The sequence below is a fragment of the Phocoena phocoena genome, chromosome 7 (genome assembly GCF_963924675.1).
Source record: "Phocoena phocoena chromosome 7, mPhoPho1.1, whole genome shotgun sequence".
Lineage (NCBI taxonomy): Eukaryota > Metazoa > Chordata > Mammalia > Artiodactyla > Phocoenidae > Phocoena > Phocoena phocoena.
Genome location: NC_089225.1, coordinates 82,287,760 through 82,309,691, shown reverse-complemented (window position 1 = coordinate 82,309,691; position 21,932 = coordinate 82,287,760). Strand labels below are relative to the sequence as shown.

Here is a 21,932-nt window from a genome sequence, read left to right as displayed (position 1 = left end):
TAGGACCAGGGGCTTCCCTGGTGGCGCAGTGGTTGAGAATCTGCCTGCTGATGCAGGGGACACGAGTTCATGCCCCGGTCCGGGAAGATCCCACATGCCGCAGAGCAGCTGGGCCCGTAAGCCATGGCCGCTGAGCCTGCGCTCTGCAATGGGAGAGGCCACAACAGTGAGAGGCCTGCGTACAGCAAAAAAAAAAAAAAAAATTAGGACCAATAATCTACCTTTGCTTTAATGCTAGTGCATCCAGTTTTGCTCTAATTATGACATAACTGGGGCAAAAAGAAACCAATTTTTTAGACTTTGAGTAACTTGTTTTACTGATAGGTTAAAATTACCTCTAAGAAATCCACTATTGGGTTACCGCTGTTAATTTCTTTTTGGAATATAATTAAGATATTTAAAAATGAATAGATCTCCATGTGCTACACATCCTTTATATCAGTAAAATTTATAATAAACTATGTGCATTTAAAAAAGACTAGGTTTACCTTCTAATAACAGATGGATGTGCCATAAAACATTTTATATGTCAGGGTTTACCTTATGTTTCTTTGATCTATCTATCCCTCCACACACACACCACATCCTTTCTTCCTTCCCTTTAGAAACAAATAACATAGTTGTATGTATATAGTTCAGTTATTGAGAAATTTTCCAAATGTAACAGTCTAAGGCAGATACCACAGGACACCAACCCACACAACCAATATTCACTCAAAGTCATTTACACAGAAATTCAAACTGCTTTTTAAGTCCATCAGCCATTTCTCTGCACTCAGGCACATCTGAATTACCAATACGTCAATCAAAGATTTCAACTCCATAAGGTTCCATGTGAACCATTGATTTTTACTTAAAAGAATGACTCCATTTCTTAAGAACTCTCATGAAAAGGTCTAAGCCAGCATTTTCAAGTCAAGCATAAAAATCCTATGAGGTTTGTTAAAGATGCATAATCTAGGTCCTACCTACATCCATATTTTTACTCATTAGGCCTGGGATGGGACCTCAGAATCTGGAGTTTTAACTAATAACCCAGATGATTATGATGCAGGGAGTCTATGCACGTGGAGAAATACTGCTTAAACTCTCTGGCACCAGTCAAGTTTTTAGACTTACATGGTGAAAAAAATAAGCAGTTGCTAAAATGGAGTTTTCAATTACTGTCACAAAAGCAGATAGGAGACTGACAGCTGGGATCTCCTAGTAGAGGAGGTGAAGGGATTAAAAAACAATGCTCTTTGTGTGGCAAAATTACTCAGAATTTAGATTAAAGGAAGCACTGACAGAGGGGGAACAGAGAGGAACAAAAGGATGCCATATTTCAAAATGATTCTAAGATGTTCATGATGGAAGAAAAAGATACATTATGTGATTCAGACAAGGCTGGACAATCTCCACATTGTAGTTTTGGTTTCATAGTGAGAAAAAGCCAGAGGATGGCTTTCAGACTTGCAGCGATAGTGAGACTGGAAGGTGAGGTTTATATAAGTACCATCATCCTCTCCTCAAATAATGTTCATCAGCTAATTTGCTCAGTTTCATACATACCTGCAACCCTGTAGCCACCACTTCCAAAGCAAGGGGCCATAGCTACTGAAAACACAAAGTTGCAATACTTGCTGAGCAGACTCTGAGTCTAAAACTATGAGTACCTGACTAGAGTACTAGCCAACAGAAATATATGAGCACAGAAGATCGCATACCAAGGGTACCAGACACCGTTTAAAATTCTGCTTCTTCCGTGATCTTCATCACAGGAACATGTTTCTGCAAAGTAATAGGATTCTCTTCCCCACGTTGGCAGGAAAATATTTTTTTTAACTGTTTAGAGAACTGGAGACTATAAGTAGTTAAAAACTAGAGGGAATTTGATCCTTGAAAGAAGGAAACCCACCCTGCGTTGAGATCCATGGTTTACCTTGAATAAATACAATGCTAAATTCAATGTGTGGAGCTGATTGTTTACAGGTTCAAAACTAACCATGGGTGATACGTTGGGGACAACTGAGGAAACGTGAATAACAACCGGATATTAGTTCATATTAAGCATAACTGTAATTTTCTTTGGTATGACAATGGTATTGTGGTTATGTAGGAGTGGTTACTTTTACCATGGTTACTTTTAGGAAATGAATATTAAACTGCATTTGAGGTTAAATGTCATGTCTGCAACGTACTTTCAAACAGTTCAGCAAAAACTAAGCAAAATGTTAACTATAGGATCTAGTGGTGGATCTATGGGTGATCACTGTACTGTTCTTCAGCCTATTTGAAAATTCTCATAATAAAAGTTTTTTGGGGGGGAGGGATGATGGGGGATACTTACGAGCATTCCTCAAAGACTTTGACCCTCTCACAGCCCTCAGGAGGTTCCCTTTTGAACATGTAACTGTTGTTAGGTTTTGGTGAGGTTGCATATTTGGGCAAAGGAGAGTTGTTCCCATTATCTGCAAGAAACGACATGCTGGATTACTGAGAAACACTAGCACATACGTGCGGAGTCATACTGTATTGGATCGTTCTTGGCCTCCCCCTACACCATGAACAACTTGAGGGTAAGGAATAGTGCTTCATTCATCCACATCACCCCACTACCTAACACAATTGCTGGTAAAGAGGAGATAATGTTTGTTAAATAAATGCATAAACAAGTAAGAGATTTTTATTTTTCTTCTACTTACCATCACCACAGCCTAGGTAGGTTATTATTTAACCTACCATCACTTACTCCTCAGCACTGAACACTGCCATATTTCTATTCTGTACACGGCATATTGGGCTCAAATGCCACTTCCATTCTTCCCAGGACAAGTAATTGAAATGGTTCTTCACTGGTTGTGTATCATTCACTCTTGGTCTGCCCCTCAGAATCGCTCTATTTGATTCCTCTGTCCCTCTGGCCACAGTCTCTGCTGCAGGTGGTCAGATCCATATGCACACTATATGCCGAAGACTTTCTTTTGCCTACAAACTTCTCTATACCTAAGAGGTCCTTCTCCATACATTTTCCCAAACCTCCTTCAAAGTCTGGCTCAAAGTTTTTGAAATCTTTCTAAATTAACCCTACCAAAGGGAACACTTCTTGACTCTGGTATTCCCGTCCAGTGCTGATGTCCTCAGTTTCTATTATATTAACTTGAAATTCTAGACATGTTCCCTAAGTGTCCTAAATGTAGAGTCTGACTGTGCCAACTAAACTACAATTCCTTGCTGGCAATATAGCACTGTAGCCCTTTCTCATAAAAGAAATCAGAGGAGCTAACCAGTCGCTAGTCTCCTAAAGTCAAATACAGCAGGACATAAAACTTATGGAGTTCCTATATGTTATTGAAGTAAAAGTAGAAAGTATGGGAAATCAAGGGACAGATTACAATAGCCATGGTTTAGTTTGTGAGGAGAGGGGTACATCTGATTGAGTGCTAAGTACCAGGGGCTGCATTCACTATCCCCGTTTTTTTTTTTTTTTTTTGCGGTACGCGGGCCTCTCACTGTTGTGGCCTCTCCCGTTGCGGAGCACAGGCTCCGGACGCGCAGGCTCAGCGGCCATGGCTCACTGGCCCAGCCGCTCCACGGCATGTGGGACCTTCCCGGACCGGGACACAAACCCGTGTCCCCTGCATCGGCAGGCGGACTCTCAACCACTGCGCCATCAGGGGAGCCCTCACTATCCCTTATAATCTTCACAATAAGTATCAGAAGTAATTATGGCGACTCCTGACAAGAAACACATGGCCCAATCAAAGGATTTAGTTCAGTGGGTGTCAAACTTCTGTGCAGGTGAATCACCTGGGGGTACCAAAAACGCCTAGTGCCTGCGTCCTGTCCCCAGGGGTTGTGATTTAATTGGTCTGGGGTGTTGGTCTGGAACAGCCATGTTTTATTTAACCTAGAAGATGACAAAAAAGGGTCCAAATAATAAAATTTTACAACTGCCCACTGTCTGAAGTGACTTCTTCAGAAAATCTTATGTCCTCTGTACTTGCTACAGTCTAAGTACTTTAGGTGACTGGCAGTAATGAACAGTTGTCATTGGACATGGAACATTTCAGGACATTCAACACATTGCAAGTAGAAAGTTCTAAATGAATGACTACTAAACTGAGCTGTAGAATGTATTTAATAATAAATATCTTATTATTGCTCTCAAGTTCATGTAATAATAACTATGATTAGGCTAAAAAAACACTGCCCTGATACAGAGAGATGAAAGACCCTATTTGTTTTAAAAGGTAAGAATATTATTAGTAACTAATATGCAAAGTGTTATGTCTCCAATTACTTTCTGAGTCGGGCAAGTGGTTTAATACTGTAAGTAGCCCACCACCACCCCCTTTTACTCCAGGCTTGCCTGGAATACTCATCTTGCATTGATATAAATCAGCTTAATTCTTGTTAGAAATATCACAGGGCTTCCCTGGTGGCGCAGTGGTTGAGAGTCCACCTGCCGATGCAGGGGACACGGGTTTGTGCCCCGGTCTGGGAAGATCCCACATGCCGCGGAGCGGCTGGGCCCGTGAGCCATGGCCGCTGGGCCTGCGCGTCCAGAGACTGTGCTCCGCAACGGGAGAGGCCACAACAGTGAGAGGCCCGTGTACCGCAAAAAAAAAAAAAAAAGAAAAGAAATATCACAAATACAGATCCTAAAACACACTACTGTAACTTGAAGGTTTCACATTCAATTAAAAAGTAGTAAGATTGTAAAAACATGACAACTAAGGTGATAGAGAACAAATGCTTATCAGGACAAATGTTTATCTCATTTATACCAAAAAGAATGTCTCTCACTAATAAGGAACTTGTATTAGTAAGTGCAAAAAAGGAAAAAAAAAAAGGTACAAACAAAAGCCCATAACCTACCCAACTAGACCATCACCTGAGCACCACAGTAAAACCTACTGTTTTGTACTCCAATTTTTTTAAATCTATGTTTTGAACACATCTCAAAGTAATTATCTTAGTAGCCCTAAGTGTGTGTGCTCTGCTAGGAAATGAACAGAATGCATGATACAACAGGTGGTATTCACTTATCATCTGGTAGCAAACTCCTCCTGCACTGTACCTTTATCCCTGGGATCAACAAGCAGGTCATCAGCCGAACAAGGGCTCTCCTCGCTCCCCTCGTTGGAGATAGTGAGGAAGGACGTGGGGGACACAGACTGGGAGCGGCTGCTGCTGTTGCTCCCCCGCTCTGCCCCGCCGGGGGTCTGCGTGTCGATGCTGCGCGTGCTGCTGCTTCTCTGCACGAGGGGCGGAGGTGCACGATGGCCGTCTGGAATATCTTGTGGCTATAAAACGTAAGTATTTTCGTCATTGATTTTGCATATAACCTATGCACATCCTCCTGTATACTTTAAATCATCTCTAGGTTTCTTATCTACCCTAATACAATGCAAATGCTATGTAAATAGTTGCTGGTGTGTGGCAAATTCAAGTTTTGGATTTTGGAACTTTTTGGAATTTTTTTTTTTTAATTTTTTGGCCATGCCGCATGGCCCGTGGGATCTTACTTCCCCGACCAGGGATTGAACCTGCGCCCCCTGCAGTAGAAGCACAAAGTCTTAACCACTAGACCGCCAGGGAAGTCCCTGTCATTGATTTTGAAATGCATCTAACGTCATCCTTCCCCTGTTGTTCCAGAAGACTCAAAAGTCAGAAACCCTCTCATCAGGCCTCGCGAGAAAGAAGCCTCTGTGTTGCTCTGTGGGGATACCCCTGTCTCATCTGTTCCCTGCTGGACACTGAGCGGCAGACAGAGCCTCTGTATTCTCAGGGTCTGGCACATGAGTGGTCAGTGCTTGCTGAAGAATGAACTGCACTGAATTACTTATCATGTGCTATTATTTTTAAAATTATAAAAAAACAGGCCATTATAAAAGAGGAGAAATCTAGGTGTAACTCTAGGTTCCACGTTAGAAGAAAAGGTTATCCACTGTGTGAACTAGTCATAGTTGATGACAGGCCCTGCTACTTTCTACCCCTGCCCACTTCCTTCAAGAACAGGGTTTTCAAAGAAACCTTCCTAAGTGAGAGAAAGCTTAATCACAGCAGTGCTAATTATACAGGGAAATCAAGGAGAACACTCAGAGGGAAGCTTGTGTGACTCACTCAGCAGGGAAACCAGCTCCCTGTATACCTTTGGTACATTTACCTTTATTACATCAAAGAAAGTTTCCCCGTCATTCAGTGGAGGAGGGAAGGAGGAGAGGGTGTGGGCAGTTGCGTTTTCTCTAAGCTAAACCAACCTGTAATCTTAAGGGAGAGAATCTTAGGCGTCAATAAAACACTACTTTAAACTCCCCAATTTCTCTTTCACTGAAGAATGAAAGCTTAAATATACTGTGACATGGTTTTAAATATAAACAGGAAATTTTATCACTGTCTTATATATGAACCACTCTTGTGCGTGTCATAGTTAATAGAATACACATTCTTATGTGTATTACAGGTAAGCAGAACTGTGCTTCGATGATACAGTCAACCAAACAGTGACTAACATAAGCAAGAGGTAGATTCATACTTTAGAAAGTATTCCATGTCATATCCCTCCCTCCCCAACAAACTCATAAGCTAAACTTCTGTTAAATAGAGTTATAGCCAATAAGAAGCATATCACCTGTCTAGGGGTTTTTAAATACAGAAAAACAAAAAATAGTTTCTGTTCAAGGATCCAAATTTAAGTCACATCAGTTGCTTCTATGAGATGCAAAGAAATGAGAACTTTTCATTCACTTCCAAAGGTCAAAGTTTTTCAAAAGAGAAAATTTTCATTCTCAACAAGGAAGAAACCCATGTAAATACAGAAACAAAAACTGTGAATTTTCTTAATAATTAGAAAAGTTAATGTATGAATGATTTTAAGATACAAGAGTACTTACTATAAGTTGTTCTTCCTTTTCCCCAGTCTCTTTAATTATTATTTCAATCTCCTGATTCAATCCTTCCACACTATTCCGGAACCGGGAGCCTGTTGATTTGGTGATGGGAATTACTGGAATAAGTGCACTCTTTGGAACAGGCGCCTTAAGAAAAAGTGGTGGAGGCGGGAGAAGATACACTTAATAGTACCTTTAAGTTCTCTAGATGGAAGCATACTTCCATTTGACATGGTTAACTCTAAAATAAATCAAAATAAAATTTATAGGCCTCACAAAAACTGTGAAAACCTAAACCTGCTCCTTGGTATACATGAAATATAATTTAAAGCCAAAACCCCAGACAATCAAGGGAGAATTTCAGAAGTTTATTCACATCTATGAGGGACTATAAAGGGTATAGAGATAAAGGAAAATACTAAAAGAATGTTAACCTCAGATATTCCTTTATAACAGAGTTCAGGTTTCAGAACATAACTTTAAAGTCCTCTAGTGCCATAATTATATATATTCCAGGAAATAAACAACAAACAGTAATTTATCAAAAAAAAAGAAAAAATATTTTGGTGGAAAAATAAAATCACTTCCAAAGTCCATACACAGTAGCAAGATTACAGAATAACTTCCCTGTGAAATTTATTTGTACTGTCATTGTAATGATATTAGTATGTTTTGCTCCAAAGCCTATCTCTAATTTTTTTAAAAAAAATTTCCCACTGGCACAGTATTACTTTTGAAAAGAAATATCTGATTATATTACAGGATGTCACTTGGTTTCCTGACAAATACTCAAAATAAAATATGAAACAAGAATTGCGAGGTATCTGCCAAAGTTCATAGCAACAGTGTGCCAGAAGATCATCTTGTATTGTCCTGCTGTCTGGTAAAGAAATGTGATTAATCCATCCTTCATTTAGGGAGGTTTCTTTGGAAAACCTCCCTCTCAGAGAAAAGTGGAAGCAAGGAAACAAAGGTAGTAACAGGGCCTCTAATCAGTTACCACTAGTTTCATTTGATAACCTTGTTGTCTGACACAGAACTTAATGTTAAACCTGTATTTCTCCTTTTTTATTCCTGCACACCTTTGTAATTAAAAAAAGAGAGAGAGAGAGAAAAAAGCACAACACAAAAATCCTGGGAAACCAAAGCAAGACATTTGTTAGAAAAAAAAGTCAAAGGGAAATCAAAGGGAAAGCTTCAATCTGGAGTGCTGAGGCAGCACTTCTTCATTGCTTAGTTATGTTGGGCCCCAAGTCTCACCTTCCTCACATGTAATATGAGAACACGGCACTCCACCTCAGAGAGTGGTTCTGAGAATGAAATGAGAGGACAGGGGTGCAGTGCCTGGCCCAGAACGGATGGATCCTCAGTAAACAACAGCTACAATTTTTATTTTGTGTTTTCCCTATTATGTATTTGTGTTTTCCCTATTTTATTCTTCTCTTTCCATAAATTTTTTCAATTACCATTTATTTTCTTCTACATATGGAATCTTCTAACTTTCCCGCTTTTCAATCCTTCTGTTCCCCAGTCTTCTTCCCATACCCTCAAGCTTCTCATATTACTTATTTCCTTTTCACTTCCATCTCTCTTCTTTCTGTCCCATCTTCTAGTCTCAATATCCACTATCAAAGGAAGGAATATGACAAATCTTAAGTTTAGATATTCTATAGTGTTTTATAGAGAAAATTTATATAATTAAATTTTTTTCAAGTCCACATCTTTGAGTCATTCTCTACATGGTAGATCTTTGGGGCACTGATATACCATTTCCAAAATTGTTTGTTGAGGAAATCTTTGCCATGTCTTTGCCATGAAATCAAGGCCATATGTCTATTCTCTTGGTCTACTTCCTTTTCTCTGAAAACTTGTCCTGGTTAGACGCCTTCAGATTCCATGAGTGGTAACAACTCTCCACCCAACTTGGCAGGTGGCTAAAGCACAACAGCATCACAGATCACAAGTACTGGTTGGAAAATAAACCCTGAACTCAATGACACTCTAATACTTAACAAAATTTAAATTTCACATCACCTCACGTCAGCTAAACTATAAATTCCAAGTAACAAAGAGTGGCCTATAAGAACAATGAGATTTTTAAAAGGTGAATGAGAGAATTATTTTGCAAATTTACAAACAGAAAATCATGGGAGTAAAACTTGATTAAAACTATTCATATAGGTCTTCAAAGGTTTAGCTCTCATATTTCTTTTGATTCCCTCTTTCTTCAAATAAAAACATAAATACTGCCTATATGGGAAAGAATCTGAAAAAAAAAAGAGTGGATATATGTATACGTATAACTGATTCACTTGCTGTACACCTGAAACTAACACAATAGTATAAATCAACTATACTCCAATAAAAATTTAAAAAAAACCAAAACACAAATACTATGTTCAGGGGAAAAAAGGCAACTAATTTCTCAGCATTTTCTGTTCTACCTATTGGAACAAAGTCTCATCTATCCCAAATATTTCACAAAAGTGGAGTTAAAGAACACTCTTCCTTTATCTCTGAAAGTTTATCGGACCAAAAGCCAATATATACATATGCAACACACACACATTTATATTTCACACACACAAAAAGACTATTCTTCCAAAATGTCTAGAGTAAAAAGCTATACTTGGGTAGAGGAATCTCAGGTGATATATTTTTCTTTTAGATTATTTTTCTGCAACCAACCTGAGAGGAGAAACTATGTCTTACTCATCTCCTTATTGCCACTGCCTAACAGAATCTAGAACAGACGTGATGCTTATTTGACAAGGCTGCTGTTATGAATTGAGTATCTGTATCCCCCTAAAATTCACATATTGAAGCCCTAACCCCCAATGTGGCTATATTTGGAGATGGGGCTGTAAGGAAGTAATTAAGGTTAAATGAGGTCCTAAGAATGGGGCCCTGATCCAACAGAATTGGTGTCCTTGTAAGAAAAGACACGGGAGAGCTCACTCACTTGTGCTCTTCTTCCTCTCCCCCTCCACACACACGCACCAAGGAAAGGCCATCTGAGTACATGAGAGGGCAGCCATCTGCAGCCCAAGGGGACATCTCACACCAGACACTAACCTTGCTGGCACCTTGATCTTGGACTTCCAGTCTCCAGAGCCATGAGTAAATTAATTTCTGTTGTTTTAGCCACTCGAGCTTATGGTATTTCACTGTGGTAGCCCATGCTGACTGATACACTCACCCTTAGTTTTATTCTTCATTTTTAGTTTTCAATACTCTAAAGAGACTACTTAAACATGATCCTGAGATACAGTAGCTTGAGAGAACTTGAATATGGCCATAAAAACTTTACTCTGAGACACTATTTTTAAATGGCATTGTTTTCTTTATTGCAAAAGTAATAAGTATTCACTGAAGAAAAATAAATGGGATTGTTACTAATTTGATAAATATCCTTCTATCTAGCCCTTTTCTTCTGTGCATAGACACTTTTAACCAGAAATCGATTGTAACTTGTGCTTTGTAACTTATTTTTTTACTTCCTATTTCCCTAATTTTACTTCCCAATTCCCTAATTCCTATTTCTTTCTATGCTTTAAAACACTTATTTACCAAATCATTTTTATAGCTGCATAGTCTTTCATTGTATAAGTGTATGAAGAAGTCAGTGTCCTGTTATTGGCCAAATAGTTTCCAATTTTTCACTATTCAAAAAAAATACTGGCAATTCCCTGGTGGTCCAGTGGTTAGGACTCTGCACTTTCACTGCCGACGGCTTGGGTTCAATCCCTGGTCAGGGAACTAAGATTTCACAAGCCACGCAGCCCAGCCAAAAATAAAAAAAGAAAACAAAAAAAATGCAGCCATAAACATCCCCTTAGATGAGTATTTGCACACATATGTAAATACTTCCTTAGGATACAATCCTGGAAGGACTAATGGCTCAAAATGCAAGAAAGATTTTCAGGATTTTGATTCGTATTGCCAAACTGAACAGCAAAATATTTTTACTCCTTACAATATCTGCACCTCCGTGTTCATTACCGCATTCATAATATTCACAATAACTATGACATGGAAACAACCTATGTGTCTGTTGATGAATGAATGGATAAAGAAAATGTGGAACACACATAAACGATGAAATATTATTCAGCCATGAAAGAAATCCTGCCATTTGCGACAACATGGATGGACCTTGAGAGCATTATGCTAAGTGAAATAAGTCAGACAGACAAATACTGTATACTGTATGTTCTCACTTAAATGAGGAATCTAAAAAAAAACACAAACTCAAAAAATAAATTAAAAAAATTTTTAAATAAAAATAAAAGTAAACCAAACTCACAGAAACAGAAGTAGATTGGTGGTTGCCAGGGGCAGATGGGTGGAGGAAATGGGTAAAGACAATTAAGAATACAAACTTCCAATTACAAGATGAATATGTTCTGGGGATCTAATGTACAGCATGGTAACTATAGTTAACAACATAGTATTATATACTTGGAAGTTGCTAAGAGAGTAGATCTTAAAAGTTCTCACCAGAAAAGAAAAAACAGGTAACTACATGAGGTGATGGGTGTCTTAACTAATCTTACTGTGGTAATAATTTCACAATATATACATATACCAAGTCATCACACTGTATATCTTAAATACACAATGTTATGTGTCAATTATATTTCTATAAAGCTGGGGAAAAAGGAAAAGAATGATACACGATTTCTTCAAAATTGCTTTTTAAAAAACTTTTGCCCTATGAACAACACTGTCAAAAGAATGAAATACTAATTCAGACTGGGAAAAAATATTTGTAACTCACATAGTCAACAAAGGACTTGTATCCAGAATATATTAAGATATCTCAAAACTCGGTAATAAAAAAACGAACAGCCTGATTTTAAAATGGGCAAAATATTTGAACATACACTTTACCAAACATGATATACAGATGGCAAATAACCATATGAAAAGATGTTCACTAGGGTAATGCAAATTAATATCAAGATGCAATGTCACTACACACCTATTTGAATGGCTAAAATAAAAAATACTGACAATACCAAGTGCTGATGAGAAAGCAGAGCAAAGGAGATACTCAAACACTGCTGTTGGGAATGCACAATGGTACAACCATTCTGGAAAAGTTTTACAGTTTCTATTAAGTTCAAGATACAATTACTATATGAACAAGCAATCCTATTCCTGAGCATTTTCCCTAGAAAAATGAAAATTAATGTTTATGCAAAATTCTACAAGGAAATGATTACAGCAATTTTCTTCATAATCTCCAAAAACTCCTCAGCAATAAAAGAGAATAAACTATTGATATACACAACTTGGATAAATCACAAAGGCACTACTGCTGAGTAAAAGAAGACAGTCTCGGGCTTCCCTGGTGGCGCAGCGGTTGGGAGTCCGCCTGCCGATGCAGGGGACGTGGGTTCGTGCCCCGGTCTGGGAAGATCCCACATGCTGCGGAGCGGCTGGGCCCGTGAACCGTGGCCGCTGAGCCTGCGCGTCCGGAGCCTGTGCTCCGCAATGAGAGAGGCCACAGCAGTGAGAGGCCCGCGTACCGAAAAAAAAAAAAAAAAAGAAAACAGTCTCAAAAGATTACATACTGTACGATTCCATTCACAGGACATTCTCAAAAAGATTTAACACTAGAGCGATGGAGAACAAATCAGTGATTACAGAGGTTAAGGAGGGGTGTGTGTGTATAAAGGGATAGCATGAGGAAATTTGGGGTGAGTGGTGGTGATGGAATTATTCTCACACAATATCCTGTGTCACAGTATCCTGACTGTGGTGGATGGTTACATGAATCTATACATGTATTAAAATTCATGTAGCTGTATGACAACCCCCCCAAAAAGTCAATTTTACTATATGATAATTGACAAACAAAAAGAAAAGTTACTAGCTAACAGAATCATTCTGAATCATGTTCTTTCTGTCTAATATTGTCTCCTTAGGTCTTTGCCTAGAGAGAGCTATATGCTGAAATGGATGAAAGGTGGGAAGAATATCTTTTAAAAAGCAGTCCACAAATGACTTAGGGACCCCTCAAAAGTTAGGTATGTCTCTTTTAGGTGAGGTCAACTGAGTATTGACCAGCCCTGTCAGCTGCCTTTCACACACCCTATTCTTCAATCCTTCCATCTTAGTGCTACAAAGCCAGTAACTTCCCTTGCTTCCCGAAAGCCTCATCAGCAATCCAGCACTGGTTCACCCTGTGACAGAACTGTGATAAGGACAGGACAGAAAGAGGAAGGCAAACAGCAAAGGCCACTACTCCGTTCCATTCTTGTAATAACTTGTATTCTCCACCCTCTGCCCTACTCTCATTCCAAGGTCTTCACTTTCCTACTTTTAACTTCAGTGAAATAATGCCTAAGAGAGTCACTGAAACTGGTTATTTCTCATCGGTCTTTTATATCACTAAGACCTATCACTAACACCTTGAAGGAAAAAGAAAATTTTAAAAAACCTATTCTCACCCTCGTTTCCTTAGCAACAGAAGTAAAATCCCAAAGTATAATCTAACAAAAGGCTTAAAAAAAAAAACCCCTGTCCAATTAGATATGTACTTGCTGCAGGGATAAGAGTGGGACAGTAAAGCTAAGAATATGTTTTGGTTCATGATGGGTCAAGGAAGGAAAGAAACCTTTCTTAAGGTAGTGGCAATACAAAATAGTGAGGTAACAGGAAACTGATTTGGACTAAAGCACCTAGGGGTTAAAAGAAACCCACAGCTCACTAATCTGCAGTGGAGGGCACATTAGAACATTTCTGTCAGGCAGTCATCCTTCCTGTGCCTGGACTCTTCCTGTGTCAGGAAACAATGAGGAGACAGGGAACTGGTACAGACTAAGAAAGATCTCAGGAGTTATTAGTATATATACTAGAAATAGAACTTTTACTTTATTTTTTATACTGAGCGAAAGGTACTAAATTCTAAACTTAATTTTCTCTCCTAAATGTCACAAAACAACATAAATAATGGCTTGCTCTGTATGCCATTTTCAGGCTGCACTTGGTTTATAACTGTTAAAGTTATAGAAATGAGGAAGGAGAAGACTAGAAGGGGAAGAGGACCTGTCAAGGTTTCTGCAAAATGTTGACCATCCTAGATTTTAGAATCATAAAGATCTGTTAGTAAGCTTGCTAAGAACAGAAAGCTTCAGTTTCCTGGGTGTCATGTTGAGAAATGCACATAAGAGGGACCCACCAGTATAGTAACTAACTGTACATCTTGTTACTGCCTTTCCAGGCAGCTACAGAAGTCATAACCTACTCAATTGGTAAGAAGTTTTTCTCAGATGTAATCTAAATAGCAGCAAGTATTTATCAACAGTTTAATCTATTTAAGGCAAAAGAAAGGAAGGAAGGAAAAGAAAGAAAGAAAGAAAATGGCCACTTCCCTAAGGTCAACACACCATTTTAGATAAATGAAGCAAAGGTTCAACTGTAATTCATTTAACTAGCAAATAGCTATATGATTAGAAGAAAAATCTACCCCAGCTGCCAGGGAAAGATTTTCTTCATTAAGCATACTGTTATTGTTCTAGAAATAAAAGATAATAATAGGCCTTTGATTTTACTCCTTACATAAACTATATTCTAAAATATCTAAAAATAACAAAAATGACTATACTTTAACTTTTATGCTTCATTTCAAGGGCTCTTAAGGAATTTTATGTGTGTGTATATAATTTATTTTTCCCATATCCACACAGCTTTCTGTAATAAAATCTACATTTCTAAATATAAATCAGTATATGCAAATATAAGTGGGCTATCATATTAACTGAGAGGTCATCCTTAGATAGCTCTGAAAGGTTAAAAATCTTTCAATGTACTAAGGCAAAATCTACCTCTTCTAAGATCTATCCTTTGGAAACAACAAGGATCTCCTATTTTCTCAATTTTTGATTCTTTCTCCTCAAATCAGAATGTTTTCCATTCAATTAAGATTTCAATTAGGTGAATCACTGTTTTAACGTTTTTTTTCTATTTACATTCTCCATATATCTATATACATTACAGCTTAAAGATCAAATTCTGCATCAAAGCTGAGAAGTAACCAACAAAGAAAGAACCCCAAGAGGAGGGTTGGCTAATCCTGAATCTTCATTCGAGGTCAATCTACATTATAACTTAAGTATCTGTTTCAAAGTGTGGGGATAAGACTGTGGTATGACACAGAGAGTCAGGAAAGATGGGAAGAACACCTACTGAAGCAGTAGCTGAGCAGGAAAAAGAAATATACAGTTAAATTTTCAAAGGAAGAAAACTGTGCCTTGATAGGCAAGTAGGATGGAAAAAGGTCTGTTCAGCAATTCAACAGAGATCTATGAGAGAAATATGAGCCAGAAACCCTAATATAACAACAGGGAGGTCAAAACTGATGTTTAGAATGGTTTTAAAAAAATAAGAAAGCACTGGAAAAAAAGCTTTCCAATCTTAAGGGCTTTTGTAGAGGGTCTCCATGTGGCCTTGATTCCTCCTGTCCTGTCAGCATTACTTTATTTCTGTCCTCCAGCAATCACTGTCCTTTCATCTGATATCCCCCTCTTAGCTCTTCTAAGCTACAACTATACTCTATAATAAAGGTCACAGCTGAAGCACCTACTCTTGATTACTAAGTAGCAAAATCTTAAAACTTTCAAGAACAGCAATCATGTCCTGGACTGGCATACAAAGATTTTACTGCAGAGCAACAATTTTCTCTTTAAAGTGCAACGCCCCTCTCACTTCTCAGATGAAAATAGGTTTTTATCCCTTTCTACCTCACTATCCCTTTGCTCTCAAACCCTCCTAAGCTACTACAAAACTACAGCGTCCCAGCCCAGATAAAGAAATAAGAAAATCCTATGGGAGGGCATTCTTGCTTGAGGCTATAACAACCAGAAACACCTGCATGATTTTTAAATTCTCACTCCTAAATTAGTTTAAGCAACTGTGAAGATGCTGCATCTCCCGCTCCTCTGTTACTAATATCTGACTCTAATCATCAATCAAACAATCCTGAAATGTATTAGTTACATCTTCTAATGAGAATATTTCTTGAAATACTCCTTAAAAGTATGATACCCTAAGTATCCGAGGGCTCTGTCAATTTTGGAAACCACTGACATGTGAAAAGATTCTCTCTCCTAAAAAACTTGGCAGCATTTATTCTTCATAACAAATAGTTCCCCACCCCCCAAATTTCCAGGGAAAGAACCACTCAAAAAGGTATGTGAGAATTCTTTTGTAACTGCAAAAATCCATTGTAAGCCCAAGAAAAAGATCTTTTGTTAACCAGTGGTTATAGACTATGAGCTATCAGCAGAGCAATACTGTTCTTGATCATTAAGGGATACTAAAGGAATTTCCCAATAATCTTCTCCAAACAAAAAAAACCCTCCAAACCAAAAATCTGTAATAACTTGGAAAGGCTATGAAGAGAAAAGTTAAAGAGCCCCCCCAAATATTCAAACTTCTTAACCAAATAATGGAAAATGTACCCCTAGGAAAGTATAAATATATAAAAAGTTTTAAGCACACAGGAACTGGACCCAACTAAATAGCCAAAATTAGGGAAATGCTCTACAGAACCTGAAATATTAAAAATGTTCCTGAAGCATCTGTAATAACAAACATTTTTCCACATTAAGTAAAATTTTTAAAATATATAAAGTCTAACATATGGTAGAATCTCAACAAGGAATGAGAAAGGAAAAAGAAGAAAAAATGTAAGGAATAGCTGTCTTTAAAGAGTGAGACTCTGGATGATTTTTTTTCCTATTTGATTTAAAAATAATAACAGCTTGATTGAGACAATCTTTTTATTTGACTTTTTTAGTTTCTAAAATTTTTGTAATAAGCATGTAAATATTTTTATGATAATAAAAGCTTTAGAAAATAACTTCCAATATGAAATTGGCAGAGAAGCCTAGTGAAAAATCCAACTGGAAGCGACCTAAGATCTACTGAGCAGTTATTATGGGTCAAGAATTGCATTAACTGTTTTATAACATTCTATCGCATTTAATCCTCAGTATAACACACTAACAGGTAATACTATAACGCAGAGAGAACCCGAGGAACTTCATACAGCCAACAAGAAGCAGGACCCAGATTTAAACTAAACAGTCTGATCTCAGGGCACCTGTGCTCATCCTCTAGCTACATGATCTCCCAGGTTACTTTTGGGTTCTGTGTTAGCATCTAATCTATTATTTCCAGACAATTATATTTGTATTTTATCTACTTATTTTTTATGTTGGTTGGTAGATTTTTTTTTGCAGCAGCTTATTGAAAAATAATTCACAATACAACTTACTCGTTTAAAGTGTACAACTTTTGCTTCTGAATGGTTATTGAACAGAGTTGTACAACCATTACCACAATTGATCTTAGAATCACACCAAAAATAAGTCCCTCACCCATTAGCAGTCACTCTATTTCCCCCCAACTTTCCCAGCTCTAGGCAACCACCAATCTACAACCTGTGGGTTTGCTTATTCTGGACATTTCATGTAAGTGAAATCATATAATATGTGTTCTTTTGTGTCTGGCTTCTTTCACTTAGCATAATGCTTTCAAAGTTCACCCATATGGTAGCATGTACCAGTACTCCATTTCTTTTCATGACTGAATAATATTCCATTGTATGGATATACTGCATTTTATTTTATTTTATTTTATTTTATTTATTATTTTTTTTTTGTGGTACGCGGGCCTCTCACTGTTGTGGCCTCTCCCGTTGCGGAGCACAGGCTCCAGACGCGCAGGCTCAGCGGCCATGGCTTACGGGCCTAGCCGCTCTGCCGCATGTGGGATCTTCCCGGACTGGGGCACGAACCCGTGTCCCCTGCATCGGCAGGTGGACTCTCAACCACTGCGCCACCAGGGAAGCCCTACTGCATTTTATTTATCCATTCATTGGTTGATGGACATTTGGGTTGTTTCCAAATTTTGGCTACTGTGAGCCACGCTGCTACGAACATTTGTGTCCAAGTTTTTATGTAAACGTATGTTTTCAATTCTCTTGGGTACATACCTTGGAGAGCAAGTGCTGGGTTATAAAGTAACTCTATGTTTATTTAGCCTTTTGAGGAACTGCCAGGATGTTTTCCAAAATGGCTGCACCGTTTTACATTCCTATCAGCAATAAGGGTTCCAATTTCTCCACATCCTTACTAAAACTTGTTATCTGTCTTTTTAGTTTTAGCTATCCTAGTGGGTATGAAATAGTATCTCACTGGAATGTGTATGCATTTCCTTATTGACAAATAATGCTAAGTATCTTTTTCACATACTTACTGGCTATCTGTATATCTTCCTTGGAGAACTCTCTGTTTAGATCCTTTGCCCATTTTTAAATTGGGCTGTTTGTCTTTTCATTATTGAGTTGCAAGAGTTCTTTATATATTTTAGATACAAGTGCTTTATCAGATATATGATTTATGTATTTTTTGCCTATTTTGTGGAATGTCTTTTCACTGTTTTGATGGTGTCCTTTGAAGCACAAAAGTTTTCAATTTTGATAAAGTGCAATTTATGTACTTTTTCTATTGTTGCTCGTGCTTTTGGTGTCATATCTAACAAACCATTGCCTAATCCTATGTCACATTTATGCCTATGTTTTCATCTAAGAGCTTTTAGTTTTAGCTCTTATATTTAGGCCTTTGACCATTTTGAGTTACTTTTGTACAGGATGTAAGGAAGGTAGATATATTTTTTAAATCATGTTTTAAAGGCTAGAATTGGCCTTATCTTTTACTCCTATGTCTCCATCATTCCCATCTCATCAACCATCAGCTAACAAAATTTAAAAACTCAGACTCTGAAGTCAAAATGCCTAGATTAGAATCCCAGTTCTGTCTCATATGACCTTGAACAAGATACTTGATCTCTCTGGGCCTTAATTCCTTGCCTGTAAATTGGGGATAATAACAATCTCCACCTCAAAGATGAGGATTAAATGCTAATAATATATACAAAAGTAGAGTAGACTGCTTCCCATATTGTAAGCACTTAATAGACTTCAATTATTAATTATTAGTTTCTAAATATCACTCAGGTTTGTCCACTCTCTCCAGCTCCACAATTTCTACCTTACTTTAGTTCACCATCATTTCTTACGTGGATTATAAATCTATTCTCAAATGGTCTCCTGCCTCTAATCTTGTGCTCTTGCAAATTCATTCTCTACTCTGAACCCATAATGATCATGACAAAATGTGTATCTGATCACCTATCAACCCCCTGAATTGTAGAAAATAGTTCTCTGGTGCCTCAAGGACAAAGTCCAAATTTCTTAACAACTGAGACATGAAGACTTTCAGATCTGGCTACTATTTACCTCTCTAGCCTAATCTCTTACTACCACCCCTACCTGAAAATTGGCTAAATTCTACTTATCCTTCAGGGACCACTTAGACACCATTTTCTCTAGAAGTCTTTCTAGATGGCTCATGGCCAGTCCAAGGATAAATATCCCTTCTATAGCACTCTGAACACTCCCTGATCAACACACTCAATACACTGTGTAAAAATTAACTGTTTACTTACATCTATTTGAGATTTGGTGGGGAGAAAGCCCCAATATTTCATTTATCACTGCATCCCCTTATGAGTACTACAGTACGAGTTATATGGCAACATTTAATAAATGTTACGTGGATGGAGGAATAGCCTCAAAGCATACGTATCTCAAATTGGTACTTTCTCCATGAGAGAGAACCCACTAAACAAAGCCACACCCATGACTTACTGAATGATATTTTCATGTTCACAGTCTCAAAGTTTCAATTAAATATGAATACTACTACCATAGCTATCATGATGCACATGTGCCTGATCTCTGATTGGCTATTAACACTAAAGCAAGTCAAGTAGTCAAAGTGTTTGTTGTGTCAAGTGTACAAAAGTCAAGCTACATGAATTTATTTTTCAAGTTACTATATTTTCTAGTCCTCACCTTCTCCAAAGAGACATTTTAGAATTAGACAAAAATGAAGTTCATGCAAACTTCAATAATCTTTATGAAGCAAATTCAACTTGCAAGGGAAAAAACGAAGAAAATTTTGGATAATTTTATTGCTTTAATTGCTAATTTTAAGGCAACTTTAAAAAAAATCACTTCAGAAAGTTATAAACTGCTAAAACCCATCACTTAATTCAATAAAACTCAATCTTAACCTCTATTCTACTTGGAGTAAAAATATGGATTGGAAATAAGCATTGGACTTATCTCTTAGAAACACATCTAAATTATTTATGGATGAATTAAAGAGAAAGTGGAAGGTTGGCAAATTCACCTGTAAAACCATGTGGGTCTGTAGCCTTTGAGAGTGAGCGGAATAATTAGTATTCCAACTTTGACAATTATTAATCTATTCAAACTTTTCATTTCTTGTTTTGTCAGTTTTGCATTTTCTATTTCTCCAAATATAAATACATTTTGTTTAGGTTTTTAAATGCGTTAATGTATATTCGTATGTTATAACTAAAAATGCCTTATATATGGAAAAAAGCTATTGGAAACTACAATCAAACTATAAATTTGTGGAATCAAATTTGACCCATGGGGCTTCCCTGGTGGCACAGTGGTTGACAGTCCGCCTGCCGATGCAGGGGACACGGGTTCGTGTCCCAGTCTGGGAAGATCCCAAATGCCGCAGAGCGGCTGGGCCCATGAGCCATGGACGCTGAGCCTGTGCGTCCGGAGCCTGTGCTCTGCAATGGGAGAGGCCACAACAGTGAGAGGCCTGTGTACCAAAAAAAAAAAAAAAAAAAAAATTGACCCATGCATCAATATTTTAAGACACAATTAATTAAAAAAAATATGTACCTCTACCCATACCTTCTCTTGAAAACAATCTACATACACTTGACAATCATCAGAAGCTATCAACCTGTAAGTGGAGCTGGCAAACTATTTCTTGCTCTCTCCTTGCTAAGGGACCTCATCTAATTTCAATTCAGTTTAAGAGAAATGCTCTGTGAGTGAGCCATCAGGAGTTCATAGAGTTCAATTAAAGAATCAAAGCAGTTAAAGATTTTCCCCACTAAAAGACTTTATGCTCCATGTATCATTATTATCCTCTATCTTCACATGAGGAAACTGAGACTTAGAACAGGTTACTTATCCAGGGTCTGGTTCCACAGCCAATGATTATGTCTATTATTCTGCCTCCAATATACTAAACTGATAAAGACGAAAATATAGTAAACCAAAATACGTAACTAGCTATAATTCCTAGAAGTCATATCACAGATCACTAAAGGAAAATATCATTTTGTCAACTTAATATTCTGGTTTTTTTTTTTAAATGAAGGCTGTGATTCAGTATTTAATCACTGTTTCAGATATAGTTTTAGACATTTTTATCCTGAACAGTTACCTATGAAATAACATATCACCAGGAAAACAACAAATCCCTTGTCTGGATTTTATGGTATCTGTGCTCCTACCTGACACTGGTTAATAGCTGTATGGTTGCCATGGAATGGAGACTGTCTTTCTTTATCTCGATGATGCCGACTGCTGTGTTTACTTCTCTGCAACTGCTGGCGTAATTTTGCAATCTGAAAAAGGGAAAAATAACAAGTATGTCAGAGTGTTTTCCACATTACATAAAACATACCCATGCTTAATAAGAACCAGTAAAATTCAGCCTTAATAAATCTCTTGAGCTTTTAAACCATCCCACAAAAATCTGGTTTATTGTAAAAAATTTATATATATATCTATATACACATATAGATATACACACACACATCTGTATATGCATAAATGTATATCTTTCTTTCAAAGAAAAAATTATGTTCCAACACTATTCTGAGACTTTAAGCTTCCCAAGTACTAAACAAATGAAATTTTTAGCATTTAGAATAAATTATATTATACATTATAGCTTTCACAAAGAATTCAAAAATAATGATAAGTATTCTCTCATTTTACTTACGAGTCACATTTTATTTAAAATTAGATTTCTTTAACAAACACCTAACCTTCAACAGCTCCAAAAAGTAAACAGTATTATTTAAAAACCAACTCAAGCTCCCCAGGCTCTGGGAGGTTCCTGGAGATGTGCTGTCCAC

At 37.5% G+C, this 21,932-nt stretch overlaps 1 protein-coding gene across 1 annotated transcript in view; it reads right to left on the bottom strand.

Annotated features, from left to right (window-relative positions):
* The window catches only part of FAM117B (family with sequence similarity 117 member B), an 85,687-nt gene that overhangs the window by 4,390 nt on the left and 59,365 nt on the right, over nt 1–21,932 (bottom strand). Inside the window, exons 4-7 of the mRNA XM_065881060.1 lie at nt 21,303–21,416; nt 6,879–7,022; nt 5,063–5,288; nt 2,330–2,450 (exon numbers count right to left, since the gene is read on the bottom strand). Of these exons, the coding sequence (XP_065737132.1) occupies nt 2,330–2,450; nt 5,063–5,288; nt 6,879–7,022; nt 21,303–21,416 (605 nt within the window). The remainder of the gene's footprint in view (nt 1–2,329; nt 2,451–5,062; nt 5,289–6,878; nt 7,023–21,302; nt 21,417–21,932) is intronic.